The sequence below is a fragment of the Trachypithecus francoisi genome, unplaced genomic scaffold, assembly GCF_009764315.1.
Source record: "Trachypithecus francoisi isolate TF-2019V2 unplaced genomic scaffold, Tfra_2.0 Lachesis_group13, whole genome shotgun sequence".
NCBI lineage: Eukaryota > Metazoa > Chordata > Mammalia > Primates > Cercopithecidae > Trachypithecus > Trachypithecus francoisi.
In genome coordinates, this window is record NW_022681458.1 from 10,399,485 (window position 1) to 10,423,096 (window position 23,612).

The following is a 23,612-nucleotide window of genomic DNA, read 5'->3' on the forward strand; positions in this document are numbered from 1 at the left end:
GCACAACAGGAAGTGCGGCTGAGTCTCTCTCTATCACCCAGACTGGAGTGCAGTGGCACCATCTTGGCTCACTCACTGCAGCCTCCGTCACTTCTGTTTTCAAAGAACATTAGTAGTTTCTGGAATGATAAGAGCTTTTTAATATTTTTCTATTTTACTCAGGACTACAGGTAGAAAAATAAAAGTAGAGAAAAGGAGAAGGAGGTGCAAAACATGGGGAGAGCATGACTCTGTTATGTGTCAGGCATGATTATAGGAGCAGGCATATTTTTTTCCAGAGAGCACTTCATCTTAGCTCAGAATATTAGTGTGCAGCATCACAGCACTGGGAACTCTGGTCACTGTCTAGAGGTCACCCAAGGAATGTGTGTGACCTCTAGAAGCTGAAAAGACAAGGAAATCGATTGTCCTCTCCACACCCCAGAAAGGAATAAAGGCCTAGTAACATAATGGCTTTAGGCAGTGAGCCCCTTGTCACACTTCTCACTGACATAACTGAAAGATAATAAAATACAATAATAAAAATAAAATAACTCTCTTGTTTCTCATTAGTTTCTGGTGAACTAGAAGATTACCAAATGACCAAAGAAGGAGAATCAGAAGAGCTTGCTTCTAGCTTGCTATGATGTGATGTACCAAGTAATTATAACTTAAAAATAATAAAAACAGGCCAGGCACGGTGGCTCAAGCCTGTAATCCCAGCACTTTGGGAGGCCAAGACGGGCGGGTCACAAGGTCAGGAGATCGAGACCATCCTGGCTAACACAGTGAAACCCCATCTCTACTAAAAATACAAAAAATTAGCCGGGCGGAGTGGCGGGCGCCTGTAGTCCCAGCTACCCGGGAGGCTGAGGCAGGAGAATGGCGTGAACCTGGGAGGCGGAGCTTGCAGTGAACTGAGATCCGGCCACTGCACTCCAGCCTGGGCGACAGAGCGAGACTCCGTCTCAAAAATAATAATAATAAAAACAGAAACAGAGTTCTGATAATGAAAAAAAAGACAGAAGAGGGTAAAAAGGGACACTTGAAGGAAGAGTCAAATATAGGGAGGAGCAGTGAAAGAAGATTTCAGAGGAAAAAGTAGAGAAGCGGGTAGCAACCAGGGTGCAGAAAAGAGTGTTATTGGGGCAAATTAAAAGTTCATAAATCACAATTTTGGCCCAGGAGCAGAGCAACCAGCATGTGAAAATGAGAAGTGCTCCTATGTCACGGGTTTCTCCGAAGAAGTGCCAGAAAGCCCAGAAGCAAAGATGGAAAATGATCAAGCATGTGGCAAAATGGGTAAGGCTGCCTGAGGGCTGTGGGATGGGGATGGCTCAGGGGGCCCCACAGACCCTGGGAAGAGTGGAGGCAGGTGCTCCAGTCCGCCCAGAATCCTGTTCTCTGCATTTGCTTCACCCAAGCTTTTGGGAAACTGCAGGGAGGCAAGAGATCGTTATGAAGTTTTATTTATCAGGATGGGCTCTGTTGATTACATATGGGTGATGTCATAAAACAGTGCTCTTTAAAGTGGCAGTTATCCTGTTTATTACATTAATATGTTAAGTGACACTCAATATTCCGTGGAACCCAAGACAACCCAGTGAACTTCTGCTGGTAGATAATAGTGTCATTTTGCTACATCTTAGAAAGGCCTCACCCAAAAGACAACTAATCCAGGTACTTAATTGTCAGGAGGGAAGACTGTAGATCTACTCTTACCCCAAACTATACTTTTGATAGAAGACCCAGGGCCCATCCTAGACTCATAGTTCTCAGTTTAGTGGGTTTTTGGTTCCTCTAGAAGAAAGAGAGGAATGACTATCCAAACATCTTTATAAACTCCAGCCTTCTATAGTATGAATTGTTCTAAAATCTGTAACTTTTATTTATTAATTTCTGTTTCCTCACCACCACTTGTTATTTTCTAGATACTGTGGATATTGGAAACAACTCTACTTTGGGAAAACCCAAGAGGAAAAGAAGTAAGAATAAACAAGAATTTACTTGCTTTCGGTGTTACAAATACGTTTTTAATGCCAGAGTTTTCTTATTGTCATTGTTACTATTTCTGTTATTATTTGCAATACTGTGGTAGACACAATGGTGGCCTCCCCAAAAAATGTCCACCTCCTAATCCCTGGACTGTCATCTGCTATCTTACATGGCAAATGGGACTTTACAGATACAATTAAGCTAGGGGCCTTGAAGTGGGGAGATTATCCTGGGTTATGTGGGTGGGTCCAAACTAATCTTGTAGGCTTTAAAGAGTGGAGAACTTTTCCTGGCTATGGAGAAAGGAAAATGTGACTATGGAAGAATCGTCAGAAATATGTAATGTTGCAGGCTTTGAAGATGGAAGAGGGAACCAAGGAATGTGAGTGACCTCTAGAAGCTGAAAAAAACAAGGGAATAGATTGTCCTTTCCAGCCCCCAGAAAGGAATGAAGGCCTACTGACACCTTGACTTTAGGCAGTAAGACCGTGTCACACTTCTCACTGACATAACTGGAAGATAATATATTTATGTTGTTTTAAACCACTAAATTTGTGGTAATTTGTTATGGCAGCAATTAAGAGTAATACAGATTTTGGTACTTGGCCATGGGGTGTGGCTATCACATATTCCTGAAGGTGTTGGGATGTCTTTGAGATTGGGCAGTGGAAGGAGGTTGGAAGAATTTTAAATAGTGTGATTGGAAAATCCTAGATGAAAAAAATGGAAGTTAAGTCAATTAATAACCCTACAATGGCCTCTAAGTGCTCACGTTAAAGGAAGAGTCATGTGTACTCACTTTAAATAAAAATCTAGAAATGACGAAGCTTAGTGAGGAAGCTATGTCAAAAGTTGAGATAGACTGAAACTTAGGCCTCTTGCAGCAAATAATTGGCCAAGTTATGAATGCAAAGGAAAAGTTCTTGAAGGAAATTAAAAGTGCAACTCCAGTGAACACTTGAATGACAAAGCAGAGCAGTCTTATTGTTAATGTGGAGAAAGTTTGAGTGGTCTGGATAGAAGATCAAATCAGATTCCCTTAAGCCAAAGCCTAATCCAGAGTAAGGTCTTAACTCTCTTCACTTCTCTGAAGGTTGTGAGATATAGGAAGCTTCATAAGAAAAGTTTGAAGGTAACAGAGGTTGGTTCCTGAGGTTGAAGGAGAGAAGCTGTCTCATAACATTAAAGGGCAAGGCGAAGCAGCAAATGCTGATGTAGAAGCTTCAGCAGATTGTCCAGAAGCTCTAGCTAAGGTCATTGTTGGAGCTGGCTACACTAAACCACAGATTTACAGTGTAGACTAAACAGCCTTCCATTGAAAGAAGATTCTATCTAGAACTGTCATAGCTACAGAGGAGAAGTCAATGCCTGGCTTCAAAGCTCCACGGGACAGGCTGAGTCTCTTGTTAGAGGCTAATGGAGCAGGTGACTTTCACTTGAAGCCAATGCTCATTCACCATTCTGAAAATCCTAGGGCCCTTAAGAATTATTCTAAGTTTACTCTGCCTGTGCTGTATAATTGGAATAAAGCCCAGATGACAGCACATCAGTTTACAGCATGGTTTACTGAATATTTTAAACCCACTGTTGAGACATACTCCTCAGAAAAAAAGATTCCTTTCAAAATATCACTGTTCATTGACAGTGCACGTAGCCATCCAGGAGCTCTGATGGAGATGTACAAGGTGATTAATGTTATTTCCATGCCTGCTAACACAACATCCATTCTGCAAGTCCATGAATCAAAGAGTAATTTCAACTAGCAAGTCTTAATATTTAAGAAATACATGTTGTAATGCTATAGCTGTCTCTATACATAGTGATTCCTCTGATGAATCTGGGCAAAGTCGATTGGAAACCTTCTGGAAAAGATTCACCGTTTCACATGTGATTAAGAACATTCATGATTCATGAGAGGACGTCAAAACATCAACATTAGCAGGGATTTGGAAGAAGTTGAGTACAACCCTTATTGATGACTTTGATGGTTTAAGACTTCAGTGGAGGAAGTCACTGTAGATGTGATGGAAATATCAAGAAAACTAGAATTAGAAGTGGAGGCTGCAGTGGCTCACACCTGTAATCCCAGCACTTTGGGAGGCCAAAGCGGGCAGATCACCTGAAGTCAGGAGTTCAAGACCAACCTAGCCAACATGGTGAAACCCTGTCTCTACTAAAAATACAAAAATTAGCTGGGCGTGGTGGCTTGTGCTTGTAGTCCCAGCTAGTCGGGAGGCTGAGGCAGGAAAATTGCTTGAATCCGGGAGGCGGAGGTTACACTGAGCAGAGATTGCACCACTGCACTCCAGCCTGGCGATAGAGTGAGACTCCATCTCAAAAAAAAAAAGAAGTGGAGTCGGATGATGTGACTGAATCGTTGCGGTCTCATCATAAAACTGAGTGGATAGTCTGGGCACGGTGGCTCAAGCCTGTAATCCCAGCACTTGGGAGGCCGAGGCGGGCAGATCATGAGGTCAGGAGATCGAGACCATCCTGGCTAACATGGTGAAACCCTGTCTCTACGAAAAATACAAAAAATTAGCCAGGCGTGGTGGCGGGCGCCTGTAGTCCCAGTTACTCGGGAGGCTGAGGCAGGAGAATGGTGTGAACCCGGGAGGCGGAGGTTGCAGTGAGCCGAGATCGTGGCACTGCACTCCAGCCTGGGCAAGACTCCATCTCAAAAAAAAAAAAAAAGAAAAGAAAAAAAAAAACTGAGTGGATAAGGAGTTGCTTATTATGGATGAGTGAAGAAAGTGGTTTCTTGAGATGGAATCTGCTCCTAGGAAAGATGCTGTGAACATTGTTGAAATGACAACAAAGGATTTAGAATATATTAGTTGATAAAGCAGCAACAGGTTTTGAGAGAATCTACTGTGCTAAAATGCATCAATAACTTTACATGTTACAGAGAAATCTTTGATGAAGTCCATCAACATAGCAAACTTCATTACTGTCTTATTTTCAGAAATTGTCACATCCACCTCAACTTTTATCAACCACCACCCTGATCAGTCAGCAGCCATCAACACCCAGGCAAGACCCTTTACAAGCAAAGAAATTATGACTCGCTGAAGGCTCAAATGATTGTGAGCCTTTTTTGAGCTACAAAGTATTTTTAATTAAGGTTTGTCCATTGATTTTTTAAGACATAATGCTATTGCATACTTAATAGACTACAGTAAAGTATAAACATGATTTTCATATGCACTGGGAAACCAAAAAATTGAGTGTCTTGCTCTGTTGCAATATTCACTTCATTGCAGTGTTCTGAAACCAAATGTGCAATATTTCTAAGATATACCTATATGTTTTATCCCAAAGACGTTTGAAATTTTTATCTGATCATATCTTTCAGTCTTTTCATTTATGGTTTCCAGGTTTTGTGAACAATTTACAAATCAATTATCCTCCTCATAATTTGAGAACATTTTTACTTGCTTATAGAATATTTGAAATACTTTTTAATGTTTAAATCTATAACACACATGGAATTCATTTATTGGTGTATGATGTGAGATGGTGATTAAGAGATATAACCCCAATACCTTTTTCTTCATGATTCGAAATACGATTTTATATATGTTTTCCTTATCACATTTCTTTATCCATTCATCTGTTGATGGAGACTTAGGTGGTTTCCATATCTTAACTACTGTGAATTATGCTGCAATGAACATGGGAGTGCAGATATCTCTTTGAGATACTGGTTTCATTTCCTTTGGATACATACCCCAAAGTGAGATTTCTGAATGGTATGTTTTTCTAGTTTTAATTTTTTGAGGAACCTCCATACTCTTTTCCATAATGGCTATACCAATTTACATTCCCACTTACAGCATACAAGGGTTCCTTTTCCCCACACCCTCACCAATACTTGTTATCTCTTGCTGTTTTGTTAATAGCTATCCTAATAGGTGTGAGGTGATGTTTCATTATGGTTTTGAGTCACATTTCTCTCATGGATGGTTAGTGATATTGAGTGCTTTTTTATAACCCATTGGCTATTTATGTCTTTTTTGGGAAAATGTTTATTCATATCCTTTCCCCATTTTTAAATCAGGTTATGACATGGTTTTGTTTTGTTTTTGCTATTGAGTTATGTGAGTTCCTGATATATTCTGGACAGCAACCCTTATCAAACACATGGTTTGCAAATATTTTCTCCTATTCCATAGGATGCCTTTTCATTTTTAAAATTATTTCCTTTGCTGTACAAAAGTTTTTTAGTTTGATGTAGTTCTACTTGCTTATTTTTGCTTTTGTTTCCTGTGTTTCTGGTGTCTTATCTAAAAAATAATTGCCCAGACCAATATCGAGGAGCTTTTTCCCTGTTTTCTTCTTTGAATTTTATGGTTTCATGTGTGACATTTAAGCCTTTAATCTATTTGGAGTTAATTGTTGTATATGATGTAAGCCAAATATCTAATTTCATTCTTTTGCTTGTGGATATTCAGTGTTCTTAGCACCATTTATTGAAGAGGCTATCTTTTCTCCATTATTTATTCTTGGCATCCTTGTCAAAATTAAGTACCCCTTCTTGACATTTGTATTTATCATACTGCTGGAAGTCCTAGTCAGAGCAATTAGGCAAGAAAAAAAAGTCCAAATTGGAAAGAAGTTAAATTGTCTCTGTTTCCAGGTGACATTATCTTCTATGTAGAAAACCCTATAGACTCCACCAAAAAACTGTTGGAACGAATAAATGAATTTAGTACAGTTGCAAGATTTAAAGATCAGTTGTGTTTCTACGCACTAACAATGAACTATCCAAAAAAGAAATTAAGAAAACAATCCTATTTACAATAGCAACAAAAAGAATAAAATAGGAACAAATTTAACCAGAGGTGAAATATTTGCACACTGACAACTATGACACTGATGAAAGAAACTGAAAAAGATACAAATAAATGGAAAGACATCTCATGTTCATAAACTGGAAGAATATTGTTAAAACGTCCATACTACCCAAAGTGATCTGGATAGTCAATGATATCTCTTATCAAAATTTCAATGACATTTTTCACAGAAATAGGAAAAAGGAATCCTAAAATTTGTATAGAACCATAAAAGACCCAAATAGTGAAAGTAATCTTGAAAAAAAGGAGCAAAGCTGGAGGCATCACACTGTATTTTAAACTACATGACAAAGCAAAAGTAATCAAAACAGTACTGGCATAAAAACACACATAAACCAATGGAATAGAATAGGGAACCCAGAAATAAACTCATGAATGTATGTTCAAGTAATCTTTGATAAGGGCACCAACAATAGGATTTTCTTTACGTAAATGTGCCACATTTTCATTTTTCTTATCTGCTTTATGGAGCTATATATAAAACAAATTCATCACCTTAAGGTATAACTGAATTTGTTTTAACAAATGTGCAGTGATATAAATACCTCCACAATCATGACATGTAAAAGGCCACTTGTGTTCTTCTCACCTCTCTCTGATTCTTGACAACAGTTATCTGTTTTCTGTTCGTTTGTTTTTTAAGAAATGAGTCCTCACTACGTTGTCCAGAATGGCCTCAAACTCCTGGGCTCAAGTGATCCTCATGCCTCAGATTCCAAAGTAAGTGGGAATACAGGCATGTACAACCCCTCGACCCAGGTTGTTTTTTTTAAGTGCTGATCTGTTTACATCACTCTAGTTTTGTCTTTTCTGGAGTTTCATATAAATGAATTCATACAGTATTGAATTTACTTATGTTTAGCCCCTTTTACTTAACATGATGCTTTTGAGATACATCCGTGTTATTCTGTGTGTTCATAGTTACTCTATTTTTCATCGCTGAGAAGTGTTTCTTTATGTGAATACATTGCAGATGGTTTATTCACCTGTTGATAGCCATTGAGGTATTTCCTGTTTCAGCTATTACAAATAAAGCTGATAGGAACATCTGAACACAAATCTTTGAGTTGGGCATATTTTATTTTGTGGGGTGAATGCCCAGGAGTGGTGCTCTTGGGTCATATGGACATACATATATGTTCAGTATTTTAAGACTCTGCCAAAATGTTTTTCAAAATGATGATGCCCTCTTGCATTCCCACCAGTAATGCGTGAAACTTCTCGTTGCTCCACATACTCACCAATACTTGATAGTGTTAGTAAAACTTTAAATTTTTTATAAAGTTTACATTTACCATTTTTTCCTTTATAATCTGTGATTTTGAAGTCCTATTTAAGGAATCTTTTCCTAACTCAAGAACCTATGTTTTCTTCAAGTTTCATGATGTTAGCACCTACATTTAGGTCTATAACCCATTTTGGGTTAGTTTTTGCATATAGTTTGAGCTAAAGATTGATTTCTTTTCTTTCTTTGCATATGGATATTCAATCATTCCGGCATAATTTGTTGAAAAGAGTATCCTTTCTGCACTGAATTAGTTACTTTGACATCCTTGTTGAAAGTCAGTTGGCCATATATGCTTAGGTCTATTACTTGACTTTTTTCTGTTCCATTTATCTGTATGTCTATTTTTATGCCAATACACCATCTTGATTACTACAGTTTTACAAATCCTAAAACCAGGTAGTGTAAGGCCTCCAGTTTTGTTTTTCTTTTTCAGAATTGTTTTGTCTATTTCAGGCCCGTGCATTTTGAAGATTCTTCTATCTTGCAGCTCAGCTACTCTCAAGATTACATCATTGTCCAAGTGCTTGCTAAGCTCCAGCCATAATGTCCATGTTCTAGGCCATCAGAAGGAGAAAGGGTGAAGAGCAAAATTATCTTCCCTAGAGGCCTATTACTTTTGCAAGAAGTTTTCCCCAGAACTCCTCTCCTCCCACAACAATATTCTGCTCTCATCTTAGTGGTCAGATTTTAAACTGGTGGCCCTGTCAGGTGTAAGGGAGGTTATGAACTATGGTTTTTCTCTGGAAATATTGATGTCTGCAGTCTTGGAGGTATTCTGTTAGTTGATCAGCAGTGGAAAGTAGATATCTGGAAAACCATATGAAGAACTGACCTTGTCAATTATTTAAAATTTGTTGAATGTTCCTTTGCATCCTAATGTGCGGTCATTATTTGTAAATGTTCTGTGCCACTTGAGAATAATGTACATTTGAACTATCTGTTGGTTCTGGCTTCACTCCATGCACATCTTTATCAAGCACAACTTTGTTGTTTAAATTTGGATTCATAGTAATTTATTTCCTCCATCAAATTTGTATAGAAACATGTTAAATTCTCACACATGGTTGTATATTTGCCAATTCCTCCTTATTTTGTTCCTTTACTTTAAATATTCTGAGGCTATTAATGACTTTATAACTTCTTAGTGGATTTCTTTTATCATTACACAGCATTCTGCTTTATCCTTATTAATGCTTTTGCCTTAAAATCTCTTTTGCCAAGTGCCAATGTTGTTATAAAAACTTTTTTACTTTTTTCATATTTTTTACTCTATGTTAAGCCATCTTGTGAAGCTTTGTTTTATGTCTCTTGTAACAGCTCTTAGCTTTTGCAATTTTATCTGATAATCTTAGCTTTTTAATGATTTTTTATTTGTTTTCATTTATTGTGATTCCAGATATATATGGACCTATATCTTCTGTGGTAGTGTTGACCATTCTTAGTTTGTGTTTTTTGTGTCTCTTTCCTGCTTCCTGAAGGATTGATACAATAGTCTATATTCTCCCTTTTCTCCCTGCTGGTTTGGAAATTAAAGACAAAATTTCTGTAATCTTATTAATCATGCCCCAATCACCAAAGATGACAAGGATCTTGTAATGGTTTCACTACCAATTTAATACCCTATCTCTACCATTTGCCTATTGTTTAATATTCAATGTTTAACTATAAATTTTGAAACTATTATTTTTGCAGTTGATATTTACTTAAATCAATTTTTTAAAATCATTTTACACACTCACCATTGTTCTTTTCCTTTGGTTTCACTTTTTGTCTAGCTGAAGTAAATTATTTGTTTTTTCCAGTGAGTGATCTCTAAGTGGTAAATTCTCTAAGTGTTGTATGTACAAATTTGTCTTTTTTTTTGATAGAAATGTTTAGCTAGGTTAAAAATTCTGCGTTGATATTTATTTATTCTCAGTATAGTAAAGTGATCACTACATTGTCTTCTGGAATCTATAGTATGGCTAATAAAAAATCATTCTTTTATCGTAACTATAACTTCTTGTTTAATATTCTGTCCTTTCTCTCTAAAAGCTTTTTTCCCCAATATTTAATCATGAAAATTTTAAGCGTGCGGAAGACTTGGGAGAATTGTATACTAAACACCAATATACTTTCATGTAGATTCACAATTAACATTGTATCATTCCTGCTTTATCACTTTTCTATCTGTATTAGTCCATTTTCACACTGCTAATAAAGACATACCCAAGACTGGGTGACTTATAAGGAAAAATAAAGGAAGTTTAATGGACTCACAGTTCCATGTGACTGGGGAGGCTTCACAAACATGGCGGAAGGTGAAAGGCACATCTTACATGGCAGCAGGCAAAGAAAGAAAGAGTGAAAACCAAGTGAAAGGGGTTTCCTTTATAAAACCATCAGATCTTGTGAGACTTGTTCACTACCATGAGAACAGTATGGGGGAAGCCGCCCCCATGATTCAATTTTATCTCCCACTGGGTCCCTCCCACAACACGTGAAAATTACGGGAGCTACAATTCAAGATGAGATTCGAGTGAGGACACAGACAAACCGTATCACTATCCAGCCCCAAGGAGGGCTGACAGTGTGGAGGCACTGCTGAGATTATTTAATGAAGTTGTATAGGGATTCTATAATGATTATGTAATTACATAATGAAAATTCACTACATCAGAGTTCAGAATATCTCCCAACTTCCAATACAGAATATTATCTCTAACATCATCAGCTTCAAGGAGGATGCCTTCTCATTGCACATTTGCATTTACTCAACAAACACTTGAAAAAGGAACATGGAACAGCAGTTATCATTCACTCTAAGGTGCCAGCAAGAGTTAATTTTCCATTAAAAATTTTGTTTCAAAGGAAGGTCATCTCCTATAGTCTCCCAAGCCTATGATCCACAAGGCTCATGAAGAATTAAAATAGAACTCTGTACTCAACTGCCACACTACTACACAGATCATAAAGAATTTTGCCCCATTCCTGTGGACCAAAGTATGAAAAAAAATCTTGTATACTACTAGCATTTAAAGCTCAGAGAATTATATTTATACCTCTGCATAATTAAATTTATTCTCTTTTGTTTGAAGAAAGAAAGAAGGGGCATTCCTGGACCAGAATAAAAAGCAGAACGCAGAAAAAAATCCAACAACATGGTAAGCAGGCAAAGTGAAGTCGTTACAGCTTTTGAGTTTATTAGGGCACTGCTCATTGTATTCTTGAAGGCCTGTAGTTCCCGAGGGCCAGGAGAGTTCTGTACCTCCTGTATCAGTTAGGATGTAGACTAACAGGCTGTGACAAAGAGGCCTGAGAATGCAATGGCTTCAACAAAATGGTTTCTCATGCATGTAACTGTCCAGAGGCCCACAGTTAACAGGGAGGTCTTATCATCCTCAGCATGGCTTTTTTTAGTAGCTCAAGAAATTTTTATTAATTTGGAAAAATATTCTTAAGAGGGCTAAATGAAGAAAGCAAGGTGTATGTGTATGTGTGTGCACCTGTAAAATATATATATATGCATACATATGCAACCATACTTTATGTGAAATTTATACTTGTGAAAGTGTGTTTTTATGTATCTATCAATCCTTACATAGATATATGTAATTATTTATCTGTGTGTATAAAGAGAGATAAAGCTAGAGAAAAATCAATGGCAGTTCATTTATAAAGATATATGCAGTGGTTACATTTAGTCAGTATAATAGAGGTGATGTTTATATTTGTGGTATTTAAATGTACCAGTGTATATTAAAATTTTTAAAATATTCAAACTTTATAATGCAAAAGTGTTCTTTAAAAGGTAACATATGCCAAAAAAAAAAACCTAAGGGAATATTTTTGAACAAATCACCATCTGGAGATAGCCATCCTCATCTGTGGCTATCTCCAGATGATGATGTTTTAGATCATTTTATTTTCTGAATTTTCCATAATTATATATATTATTTATTTTAGTTATGGTCTAAGGATTTCCTTTCTCCTAGTCAATGAAGGCTAAGTCTTATTTTCCAAATGATGCTCAGTGTTGAATCAGTGGATCTATATAGTAAGATTTTAGAGTCCTATTGAAAATTGTTCATTTTCACCAATCTATATATCTTCTGTTCTGTTCTTGCCAGTTTAAGTGTCTGCCCGGTTTGTGGATATACATTTTTGTTTGGAAAGAAAAACAAGTGGTTGCATTTGTTTTAAGAATGGGTGTTTTTAGCCGGGCATGGTGGCTCACGCCTGTAATCCCAACACTTTGGGAGGCTGAGGTGGATGGATCACTTGAGGTTGGAGTTCGAGACCAGCCTGGTCAACATGATGAAACTCCATCTCTACTAAAAATACAAAAATTTGCTGGATGCGGTGGCAGGCACCTGTAATCCCAGCTACTTGGGAGGCTGAGGCGTGAGAATCACTTGAACCTGAAAGGCAGAGGTTGCAGTGAGTCAAAATTGTGCCACTGCACTCCAGTCTGGGAGACAGAGAAAGACTGTCTCTAAAAAACAAAACAAACAAACAAAAAACAAGAATGAGTGTTTTCAAATTAAAAAATTATTTGGACTGAGTCATTATAACATTTTCATTTAAGTCTCTGTGTATTATCCTAACAAATTCTAAGAGACTTCAATGTACAATTAAATCCTGTGTGTAATTTAGAAGTCGACACTCCCAAAAGCAGAAGATGCTCTGGACACCTGCTTGAGGTTCCCTGTCTGAGTGTCTGAAGAAACCCAGGACTCCCTCACTTGAGTTTGGTCCAGCCTGACAGCTGTCGTTCTGCTAATTCTATTAATTAGCAGTTCTATTAATACATTTTCCCCTGCCTATCCCCAGATAACAGCAAAGCCGGTGGCCGGCTGATCCCTAAGGAAGAGAAGGCAAAAGTGAATCTGCAAGGCCTTTCCAAGATCAGTGGTAAGATAAAGTTTGTACCACTTTTCATTTGCCCTTCAGGTCAATGCAAATGTTGTTGAGGTTTTGAGGAGCCTAGAACCTTTTTTATTTACTAGTCAAACTTAGTCAATTTTAGAGCTGTGAAATCTAAAAAAAAAAGCAAACCCATTAGAAGCCAGGCTTGTAAGTTGATTGTATTCATATCATAGATCTTATCTCTCTAGGTTCTAAAGTTGTTTTCCTCTGTGTTTTATCTGATTTTCCTGGAAATTCCTTTGCCTTAAATCATTGGCTAATGAAAATGGCAAGACCTGTAAGACCTGTACAATTCTGTAAATTGTAAGCAGAATACAGGTTTATTCTCTCACTGCCCTTTCAAGTCCTCTTCCTAGATGAGTTATTTCCTGTCCTGAGCAAGCCCTGTCACTTTCCTGCTCCCTTTTCACAGTAAAAGTCTCCTTTCAGTAGTTGAGAGTCTTTCTGACCAAGTATTAAAACTCCAATGTCCTCCCCAGTTTACAGCATTTAAAGCACCTTCCCTCCTTTAGCCTGGGCAAGCCTTAGTCTGGAACATGTATAGCTGGGGGTGACATGGTCAGTGTCTTCTCTTATTCTCTCTTGGCCCTACCCCCACTCCATAGCTGTTGGCTTGGTCCCATCCAGGACTGGGGAGGTGAGAGAGAGCGGTGAGATCAGAGTGTGGAAGTGTCTTGCCTGACAGGTGCAGCCGTGAAATGACATTGCAAGTGGTTGATGCACAATCACTAGCTCTTTCTTCCATGAGATGCTTTCATCAACTCCCCTGCAAGGGAAGGGGAGGGGTCAGGCATCACATCTTGACTTATTTTGAAAGAAATAGAGGTTTACTTCTACAACCTGGATGTGAGTGAAGGGCTGAACCTGGCATCATCAGTTCCACCAACTCCTATGGCCGCATAGGTGGACTGGCGCATTGTATTGGGATGTAGGTGCTTGAAACTTCGGTGATCAACTCAACCTACTTGCTTGGGATTTTCTCAGTTTTGCCAGCGAAACTCTCATGTCCTGGGCGTCCCCTTTGTCCTGGACAGACCGGGACAATTGGTCATTCTACTTGGTACTTACTGGATTGTTCCCAACCATTGGGACTTGAAGTGAAATTTTGAGAAAGCAGGAGGAAATTGAAAACTCTGTCACGCTTCTTTCTAGAGGCTAATTAACACCAACCATAACAATTATTTTAAAATAACTTTAAATTATATCCTGGCCACCATAGTATTTATTAGGGCTTGTGATAGGGTTTCAGTGTTGTTAAATGGGTATTACAGCCAGAGACACAATAATATTTGAATCCCGCCTTGTTCAGCCACTCGATTCTGAGAGCAAAACATAGTAGTGCTGTATTATGAATTTGCTGTATTTAAGCTCCAGATTGTTCTGTACCAAGAGCTCCATAGACTAGAGTAGACTTCATGGTGTTTCCTTTTTCTCCCTAAAAATATGAGGCCTAAACAAATGCAATGAAAGCTAAATCTGACACACCCACTAGTCCCAGAAAAGATGTAACCAGACAGAAAGAGATAGAGAGAAAGGACGAAATAACTCTGTATTAGCTGGACTGTTCAAGGTTGTGGCCAGAGCTCTAGTGCCAAGCCTGGCTGGAGTATAGGAGGGAAAAGAGCAGCAAGAATATAACATCTGGATCTATTCTCACTGTACGGTAAGCGTGGACCCTCAGAGAGGAGGGAGGAATGAAGCAGTGAAGAGGAGAGACCTGGAGATGTCCTGGCCTTCCAGAGTCCCCTTGGCATCTTCCGTGGGAGAAGAGGGGAGGAGAGCTTCTCAGGGAACCACACCTGTGTGGCTGATGTTCTATTGCCCGGAAACCTCATCTTCCAGAGGCAGACAGCAAGATGGAGCAAAAAGATCAATATGCCTCATGGAGAACCACATTTCCACCTCTTTAGTAGTTTTTCTTAGCCCTTGGCTGTTACTATAAAAACCTCCTACCTCCCTATACAAGTTTATTAAACTCTCCTAAAGCTCTTCTTTGAGCACCTATTATCTTGGTTAAATATTAACAGAATGACAACTTGTAAATATGAAACTTGTTTGATCTTGGGATAAGATGTCTGTAATTATCAATATTGGTCCCTTGGGCCATTTGGGTCTTAAATGGGTAAAAACCTGATCAGTAAGTGTGTAGTCTGAAGACCAGAAAGTGGAATTATATTACCAAGCCATAGGTCCACTTTGGGTCTGATTGGTCTTTTCCACTTTGCTGGCCTAATATGCTCATAATATGCTTACGAGCACTTAGGAATAAGTAGGTTGGAAAATATTTCTCCACGGGGTCTACATGACCCTGACCAGCACCCCCAGATGGTGGTCACTGGATGGTGGACATTCAACACAAGAAGAAAGGAACATTTGGCTTTCCTGCCTTGGAAAATAAAACACATTTGAACGATAGTAAACCTTGAGATGCCCACCCACAGCCAATTAACGTGCACACGGGAGAACCTCGTCGGCTGCAGCGTCTGCCATGTCAATCCTTAATTACCATTTGGAATGAAGGCTGTGGAAGTCTCAATTCTACCCATTCCTCATGGTTAACTTTCTTCTGATTAGTTTCTTAGATTCTAATATTTCTTTTTTCCAAAGCCATGTGGACAAAGCCCTGGTCACATTTACTCTTACTTTCAGCACAAATGTACGAATATCTTCCCTCCATGTGGTATGTGCAGCATACATCTCACCTATGGAACACCTAATAGGGTTTCCCTTAACTCACAGAACTGCCATTTATTTTTGTCTCTGCTAAGAGAAACCCAAATGCCTTCACTTAATTTTGTAGTTTTGTCTCAATTTTCTCTGAATATTTTAGTCTCTGTAATGACAGTAATCATCATTTTGATCTTGCAAAGATTAAAGATTAAATAAATTAGTGGATATGTAAGTGTTTAACATGTATTATATGCCATATATATTTTTCAAATATATATATTTGAAATGAAATATGAAAAGAACCTTCAAAATATGAAATGAACCTTCAAAATATAGAACGAAGTATTTATACTGTTGCTTGAGCTATACGTGGACTACTGATTTCAATTAGTTTTTTTCCTAATATAAGAATAGGAAAATGAAATATAAAGTAAACCTAATATTAGCTATCTAATTCTTCATACCTTAAAGGTTAGGGTTTAAATCTTTTTATTTATACATTAAACTGGCTTTTGGAAAGTTACATTTAAATGGAATTTTTGAAAAGCAGCAATATGTTTAATACAGTTGCTCGTTTGTGACTGTGATTATATTATTCTATTTTCTCAGAGAGAAAGAGAAGCAAACCTGGAACCCGCTTCACTCACAGTGACAGAGCTCCACAGAAAAGGGTCCGATCGAGAGGTAAAAAAGAAAAGAGGAATGCACTTTCAATAACTAAACATCTAATTTCCTGTGCTTTATGCTGTATTTTCAGTAATAAACCTATTTTCTTAATTGTTTTATGAAGCTGTATTAACTATTGAGAAATGTATCCTATTAAGTCATTTTCCAAAAGGTGTCAAGGAAAGAAGGAAGTAAGTTGGTGATTGATCTACAATCAGACCCCGGGGGCTCAGGGGCCACTAAAGTGCTGCTTCCCCTGAAACGATAAATTTCAAGGCTGAAGATAGCCCATTGCTGTATAAAGGGTATAACCCATAAGTGATTTAGCTGACCTTCCTCTGGCTACACAGAATGCCACAGGTTGCACACTAAGGTTGAACCAGAGTTGTGGTTAGAGATCTGTGTCCTAAGGCTTTTTGGCTTTTTTTTTTTTTTAATCTTTGACTGTGTGGTCTTGTGCTGACCATTTGGCCTTCTTTGCCTTGGTTTCCTCATCTGGGCAGCTAGAGGGTGAATTAGGCCAACCACCCTTCTTATTAGTCCATCTCAGTCTAAATAGTCTGCCCTTTTCAAAACCAGTCTCAGGACCAAGGACCACTCCCCCTGCCCATCATGGCCTCCAGTCCTCTGTTTGGAAGGGCAGGATTCGCTGCTCATCCTCCGGGAGTTTTTCTTTGAAAAACTTTCACACCTACTTCTGTGGTATCAGGTTCCCAGTTCCCCACTCCCTGCTCCGTACAATTTTCAGATTATTCTAGAGCTCCCTGAGCTCCTTTCTCAGCTGTGGAGAAAGCTGATAGGAGGAGAAAATGGAGCAAAGCAGAGAAGGTAAAAGTAGAAGACAGGCGCCATCTCCATTAGGTTATCTCATCATTAGCCTCTCCCTCCTTGACCAGGCAGTGCTCAAATGGGAGACTGATTATGGTCTCCAGCTTCATCTCTGGCTACCTAACTGCAGCAAAACAGCATAGCTGGAGAGCACCCATCAAACCAATGACAACAACTGTATGTTTCACTGTCATATAAGAATCAGTGGAGCTTACTACATTGGAAGTTAAAACAGTTTTACTGAAGTCTAATTTCTCCAATATTTTGTATGACATTTGAAAGGTGAAATTGGGGTAGACATTCTGTAATTATGTATCAAAAATGCCACTTGGAAGAAAGACTTTGAAACTCTAAAGATTTATGGAATAGAATTTCTTAAGTAGTCTTTGTGCCTCCGTAGGATTTACCTCAGTGGGGAGGGGGGATGTGCTTTTGCAAAGTGAGACATGATGAAGAAATCCTCTCTTTCAGCTTCAAGAAAGCACAAAGATGAAACTGTGGATTTTCAGGCTCCTTTACTTCCGGTGACCTGTGGTGGGGTGAAGGGAATTTTACATAAGGAGAAATTGAAACAAGGTGGGTTTCATGGTCTTCTTTAATTTGCAGCTCCTATCTGAAGGCATCACAAGTAGTGGGGAATTATCATGTGAATTACACATCATTCAAGGAGTTTGGCCCCAGTTTGGCTTGAGGGAAGGAGGACGGGATTTCTAAGATGACATTTTCAGACTTTAAGAAATCACACCCATCAGATGCTCACTCGCACATGGAGTGTCCAGGGGTTGCCCAAAGAACCAAAGAGAAGCGCAGGAACGTCAATTCGCAGATGGAAAATGTCACATATTTTACTTTGAATCAGACAGAAAAGGGAAGAGGCCTTCAACCTCGACCTTCATATTCTCTCTCCCTTCTGGAGTGCCATCACCAGGGCAGGGTGCTTGGCTTAGAGTGATGATCACAGGCTTTAACATTAGGAAGCCTGAGCTCCAGCCTTGGCTGTGCAGGAGTGACTGTTCCATTCTGAATAGAGAAGGGGACCTTTCTGAATGTGAAAGTTCTCATCCAAGAGAGGGAACAATAATGAAAAACCTGCCTCATGATGTAGCTGTGAGAATTAATTTACATATTAATGTGAAATACGTAAATTTACATTTTTTACTGTAAATTATAAAACTTTGCCAAAAAATGTCTATTAGAATGGCCATCACCTCAGACCAATCTTAATATGACTCTTTGGACGTCAATTAACAGAAATGTTTGCATTGTGACTATTTCTAAACAGCTTAACTGAAATACAGTTCACATATCATATAACTCACCACTTAGAGTGTACAAATCAACTTTTTTGTGTGTGTTCACAGAATTGTACAGCCATCATTGTCGTCTAATTTTAGAACAATTTGTTCCACACTAAAAAGAAACGCCCATGTCAATTAGCAGTCAATGCCCATTCCCACCTAAGCAGCCACTAATCTATTTTCTGCTCTGTAAGTTTGCCTATTGTAGACCTTTCTAGAAATGGATCCTATAATACATGCTCTTTCCTAACTGCCTTCATTCACTGATTGTGGTATTTTCAAAGTTCATCCATAATGAATGTATTAGTACTTCATTTCTTTTATTGACAAATAATATATTTCATTGTATAGATATACCACATTTTGTTTATAAACTCATCATTTGGAACTATTTTCACTCTTTGGCTATTATAAATAATGCTGTCCTGAACATTTGTGTAACAAGTTTTGTGTGAACATATTTCAATTATTTGGGGTATATATTCAAGAGAGAAACTACTGCATCATATGGTAATTCGATGTTTAACTAATTGAGGGATCACCAAAGTGTTTTTCACAGTGGCTGCACTATTCTGTATTCCTCCTGGCAGTGTGTGAAGGTTCAATTTCTCTACATGCTCACCAACTTTGTTATCATCTGTCTGTCTTTTTTTATTACAGTCATCCTATCATCCTAGTGGGTGTGACATGGTATCTCATTGTGGTTTTGCTTTGTGTTTCCTTAATGGCTAATGGTATTGAGCATGTGACTATCTTTTACATATAAATTAAATTTTTTATTGGATAGCATTTCACAATTAGTTTTTTAATATCAGCTACCCATGATTGCAGGAGTGTGAAAATCTGTTCACTAATGCCACTAAACTGCATAAAACATGTTATAATTGAGAATGCAGATGTTGCTGGAGTGACCCCTGAGCCACAGGGCACCCATCTGAGACCATAGCCACAAGTTGAGTATTCTGCCTCCACGTTGCCCCCAGAGCCATCTGCAGACTCAGGCCTGGCCTCTACCCCCAGAATTCAAAAGCAAATTGGAATGCTCTCATCTTTCAGAATTACTTGTTTTTCATTCTGTAAGTGCTTTTGAAATGCTTAAAAGGTTGCTCTTGTTGACAACCATCACTTTCTTCATGGATGAAGGTCAAAGAAATGTGCACCCCCACCAGGAAATATCCTTAGAAGGGACTTTCAGGCTGGATTTGAGGCCTCTGAAGTCTGAGAGGGAAGGCCAGACCCTCCTGCTATTGATCTTGATCAGAAATTGGGTGGTTCTAGATACAATGTGGTGAGTGGCCACAGTCTGAGCCCTGGGAACAAAGATGGCTCAGGATCAACTTACCCTGGTCTTACAGGAAGCTTCTTGAAGTGTATACAGACTGAGGATGGAAATTGGTTCACCCCCGCAGAATTTGAAACCAAAGGAGGCTACGCAAGATCAAAGAACTGGAAGCTGAGTGTGCGCTGTGGTGGGTGGCCCCTACAAAGGCTAATGAAGGTATTCCAATGACAAGGGGCCAGACCTGTGTCCGTTCTTGTTCCCTAATAATGAGGAGACTGTTTATTCACCAAATATTTGTTAGGTTATTGCTAAAGCCTTGATGCCAGTGGGTTTATCCTCTCACTCAGGAGAGAGAGAGACCCCATATCCATAACCACACTACAGTGCAACACATCCATGTTGTACCAGGGGCTCCATTATGATAGGCTCAGCAGCTTGAAGGAGGAAAGGGTCATTCTGACTAGGGTGCATGCAGACAGCTTTGTGCACTGAAAGAAAGAAAGGAGTTGATAGTCAAGCAGTGGAAGAAGACACTTCAGAGAAAGAATGGCATAAAAGCCAGAATGCTATGCAAACCAGAACCATGGCAAAAGTAGCTCTGTGGATTTAGGTAGCACAGATTGTGAGCAATTAGGTATACTTTAACAATTGGGGCAGTTTGTGGAGGGCTTTAATGCCAGGCTAAGGAGTTTAAACCTATAATTGAGATAACAAGGATTCGGTGAAATCTTCTAGGATTGGAAATGACATTTAAAGCAATATTTTATTTTATTTTTAGGAGACAGTCTCACTCTGTTGCCCAAGCAGGAATGCAGTGGCTCTATCTTGACTCACTGCAACCTCCGCCTCCCAGGTTCAAGTGATTCTTGTGCCTCAGCCTCTTGAGTAGCTGGAACTACAGTCATGCACCACCATGCCAGGCTAATTTTTATATTTTTAGTAGAGATGGGTTTTGCCATGTTGGCCAGGCTGATCTCGAATTCCTGGTGTCCAGTGGGAGGTCTCCTCGACCTCCCAAAGTGCTGAGATTACAGGCGACAGCCACCGCGCCCGGCCGTAAAACAGTATTTTAGACAGCAATGGGGCTTTCCCCCTAGCAAACCTATACTCAATTCAGAATGTTCAGTTCAAGTGTGACCCCTTCCTGAATGTTCATTGACCTGGCCATGGGTCATCACTTCCAGGGCTCCTGAGCCCTCTATTAAGGCCTTTCTACTAAGGCCTTTCATTCACTGTTTTATGTTTATCCTTCTGTGAGTGCTTTTTGTCTGTAGATCTCTTTAGGTTTTCCCATCTCCATGTACCCAAGATTGATCAGAGTGACTGACACCCAGTAGCATGCAATAAGTGGGTGCTGCTTGGATAGCTCTGGTGTAGGGACTCCAGCTGGGAGTGGCACTGGTGGAACTGGAAGAGAGGTGATAGATGGTATGAGATTATGAATGAAAACCTCTTAGGACTTAGGAAAGAAGCACAAGAGAAGGGAAAATGGTCCTGAAAATGATTTTCTGGCTTCTGTTGATTGGAGTCTAGAAGCACAGGTGAAGAGAGGGAGATGGTTTCTCATTAGACACCTTGGGTTTCAGCTGGCAGTGGAACACTCAGGTAGAAGTATTCGGGAAGAGGTTGGAAATGCCAGACTCACAAAACAGAAACTCAGGCTGACTATGAATCTTGGTCTTTTTATGTTTCAGGAAGGATCTCTACCTAATCCTCCAAAAATACATTACAGGAACAAAAAGGTGATTATTACATAATTTTCTACAGATTCTTGTCATATAACTAATTTAATATGTATGATATCTTATTTTATGGAGTCTCCAATTGGGTAATTATAATTAAGCTTTCACCATCTCCACTACCCATGTTTACATTTGTTTTATACATGCCTTCAGAGTTGCTACTTTGAATACTAGGTGTATTATAAAGCTAGGTCCTCTTTGGATCAATCATTTCATATGAAGATGATAAGGAGCCATCAAAATGGACCTCCTGGATGTGTTTTAGCAATAGATGCAGATGTTTTAAGGGTGTCAAAGTTGGAAAGTCAAGCATGGTCATGGGATACATAAAATATTTCATAATAAGGTGAGAGGATCATCTTCAACTCAAAATTCAGATTTTTTTCATTGAAGTTACTATTTTCTAACTTTAGTGAAATAGGATGGAGCGGATGTTTGCTCACATCCGTTTGAGACATGCATGAAACCATATATCATTTCATGAAATAGGCAACAAAAACAATATTTCTTTTCTGATCCTTCACATTCTCTTTCACCTTCCAAAAAAATGTACACACAGACACACAGAATTCTTTCTCAACGGGAAATTATTTCCCTTCGTCAAGATGGTGCCATTGGGGAGGAAGATCTCTAGAGGCAAATGTATTTTATAGCAGGGGCTGACCAGGAAAATCTTTTATGTTGATGCCACCTCTTTGGCTCTACCATAGGGACTGTGCAGACCTGCTTTTTATCTGTGAAAGTGATTTTTCCCTCTCTTGAAGAACTCAACAAACAAATAGATTAAGTGCAGTGTAGATTCAGGACAAGGTGATGGTTTTTCCAAGACTGGGTTTGAATGAGAACCTGAGGAGGGGGAAGAGAAAAATATCATCCTTATGCACTTCAGGTAGAAATGTGCATTCAAGACATTCACAGACTTCTAAAACAGCTCACACATAGCTAGTCACTGGGCTTCATATTCCACTGGAAACCTGAGATCCAGGCCTTTACCTTATCTGATATACTGGCTGATTTGAATTCTCAGCCACTGAGATATTTCATTCACTGGGTTTCCTGAAGGGAAACTATTATGTCACCTTTTCAGTGAGTACACGAAAGACCAGCATCTCTACCTTTCCCCAGGTGCCAAGAGTAACTCAGTCTGGATGACCCAAATGAGCTGGCAATTTCCAACCAACTGACTCTCCCCCTCTTCTGGGGTGCAACACTTAGCAGCAACAAGCTGCAGTTGCCTCTATATGTTGTGTCTCCTCATGGGGAGAACAGAGGTCCCCTAAGTGGCAGATCCAGGATCCATTACAAACTCCATTGGTCCTCTGTGCCTCTCAGAGCTTCTCTTGCTGGCAGAGCCATTTGGCTTCTGGAAACTTCAGTGTCACTTATCAGTGCCACATGATAGTGTCTCTGCTCAGGCTCATGATAAGGGCCACATAAATCTTTTGGTGGCAGCTGAGGTGTAAAACAATCTGATATACTCACCCAGAATAATCGTTGTATGCTAATGCTTGCTTAAGAGACTCTAGTAATTTTTTTTTTTTTTTTTTGAGACACAGTTTCATTCTTGTCATTCAGTCTGGAATGCAGTGGTATGATCTCAGCTCACTGCACCCTCCGCCTCCGGGGTTCAAGCGATTCTCCTGCCTCAGCCCCCCGAGTAGCTGGGATTACAGGTGCCCACCACCACACCTGGCTAATTATTTGTATTTTTAGTGGAGACGGGGTTTTGCCATGTTGGGCTGATCTTGAACTCTTGAAACAATATTCATGTATTCACCCATTCAACATATACTTATCAAGCACATACTAAATTCCAAAGGCCATTACAGAAGATCGACCTCAAAAATCATTTCAGGCCAGGCATGGTGACTCAAGCCTATAATGCCAGCAATTTGAAAGGCTGAGATGGGAGGATGACTTGAGCTCAGGAATTTAAGACCAACCTGGACACATCATGAGATACCATCTCTACCAAAAAAAAAAAAGTACCCAGGCATTGTGGTGCACACCTGTAGTCCCACCTACTCAGGAGGCTGATATGGGAGGATCACTTGAGCCTGGGAGGTCGAGGCTGTAGTAAGCTGTGATTTCATCATGGCA

At 39.2% G+C, this 23,612-nt stretch overlaps 2 protein-coding genes across 15 annotated transcripts in view; one reads left to right on the forward strand and one right to left on the reverse strand.

The window, feature by feature from the left end:
* The window catches only part of SP100 (SP100 nuclear antigen), a 191,686-nt gene that overhangs the window by 48,368 nt on the left and 119,706 nt on the right, over positions 1–23,612 (reverse strand). The window lies entirely within an intron of this gene.
* Positions 1–23,612, forward strand: part of SP140L (SP140 nuclear body protein like) — a 36,047-nt gene that overhangs the window by 4,583 nt on the left and 7,852 nt on the right. For 4 of the 7 annotated variants that reach the window (XM_033229909.1, XM_033229910.1, XM_033229904.1 and 1 more), the window contains exons 4-11: positions 1,165–1,281; positions 1,911–1,964; positions 11,196–11,261; positions 12,931–13,011; positions 16,306–16,380; positions 17,662–17,766; positions 19,844–19,986; positions 21,465–21,512. In XM_033229909.1, coding sequence (XP_033085800.1) covers positions 1,165–1,281; positions 1,911–1,964; positions 11,196–11,261; positions 12,931–13,011; positions 16,306–16,380; positions 17,662–17,766; positions 19,844–19,986; positions 21,465–21,512 — 689 coding nt within the window. The remainder of the gene's footprint in view (positions 1–1,164; positions 1,282–1,910; positions 1,965–11,195; positions 11,262–12,930; positions 13,012–16,305; positions 16,381–17,661; positions 17,767–19,843; positions 19,987–21,464; positions 21,513–23,612) is intronic. The other 3 variants (XM_033229907.1, XM_033229908.1, XM_033229906.1) reach the window with 3 other exon arrangements.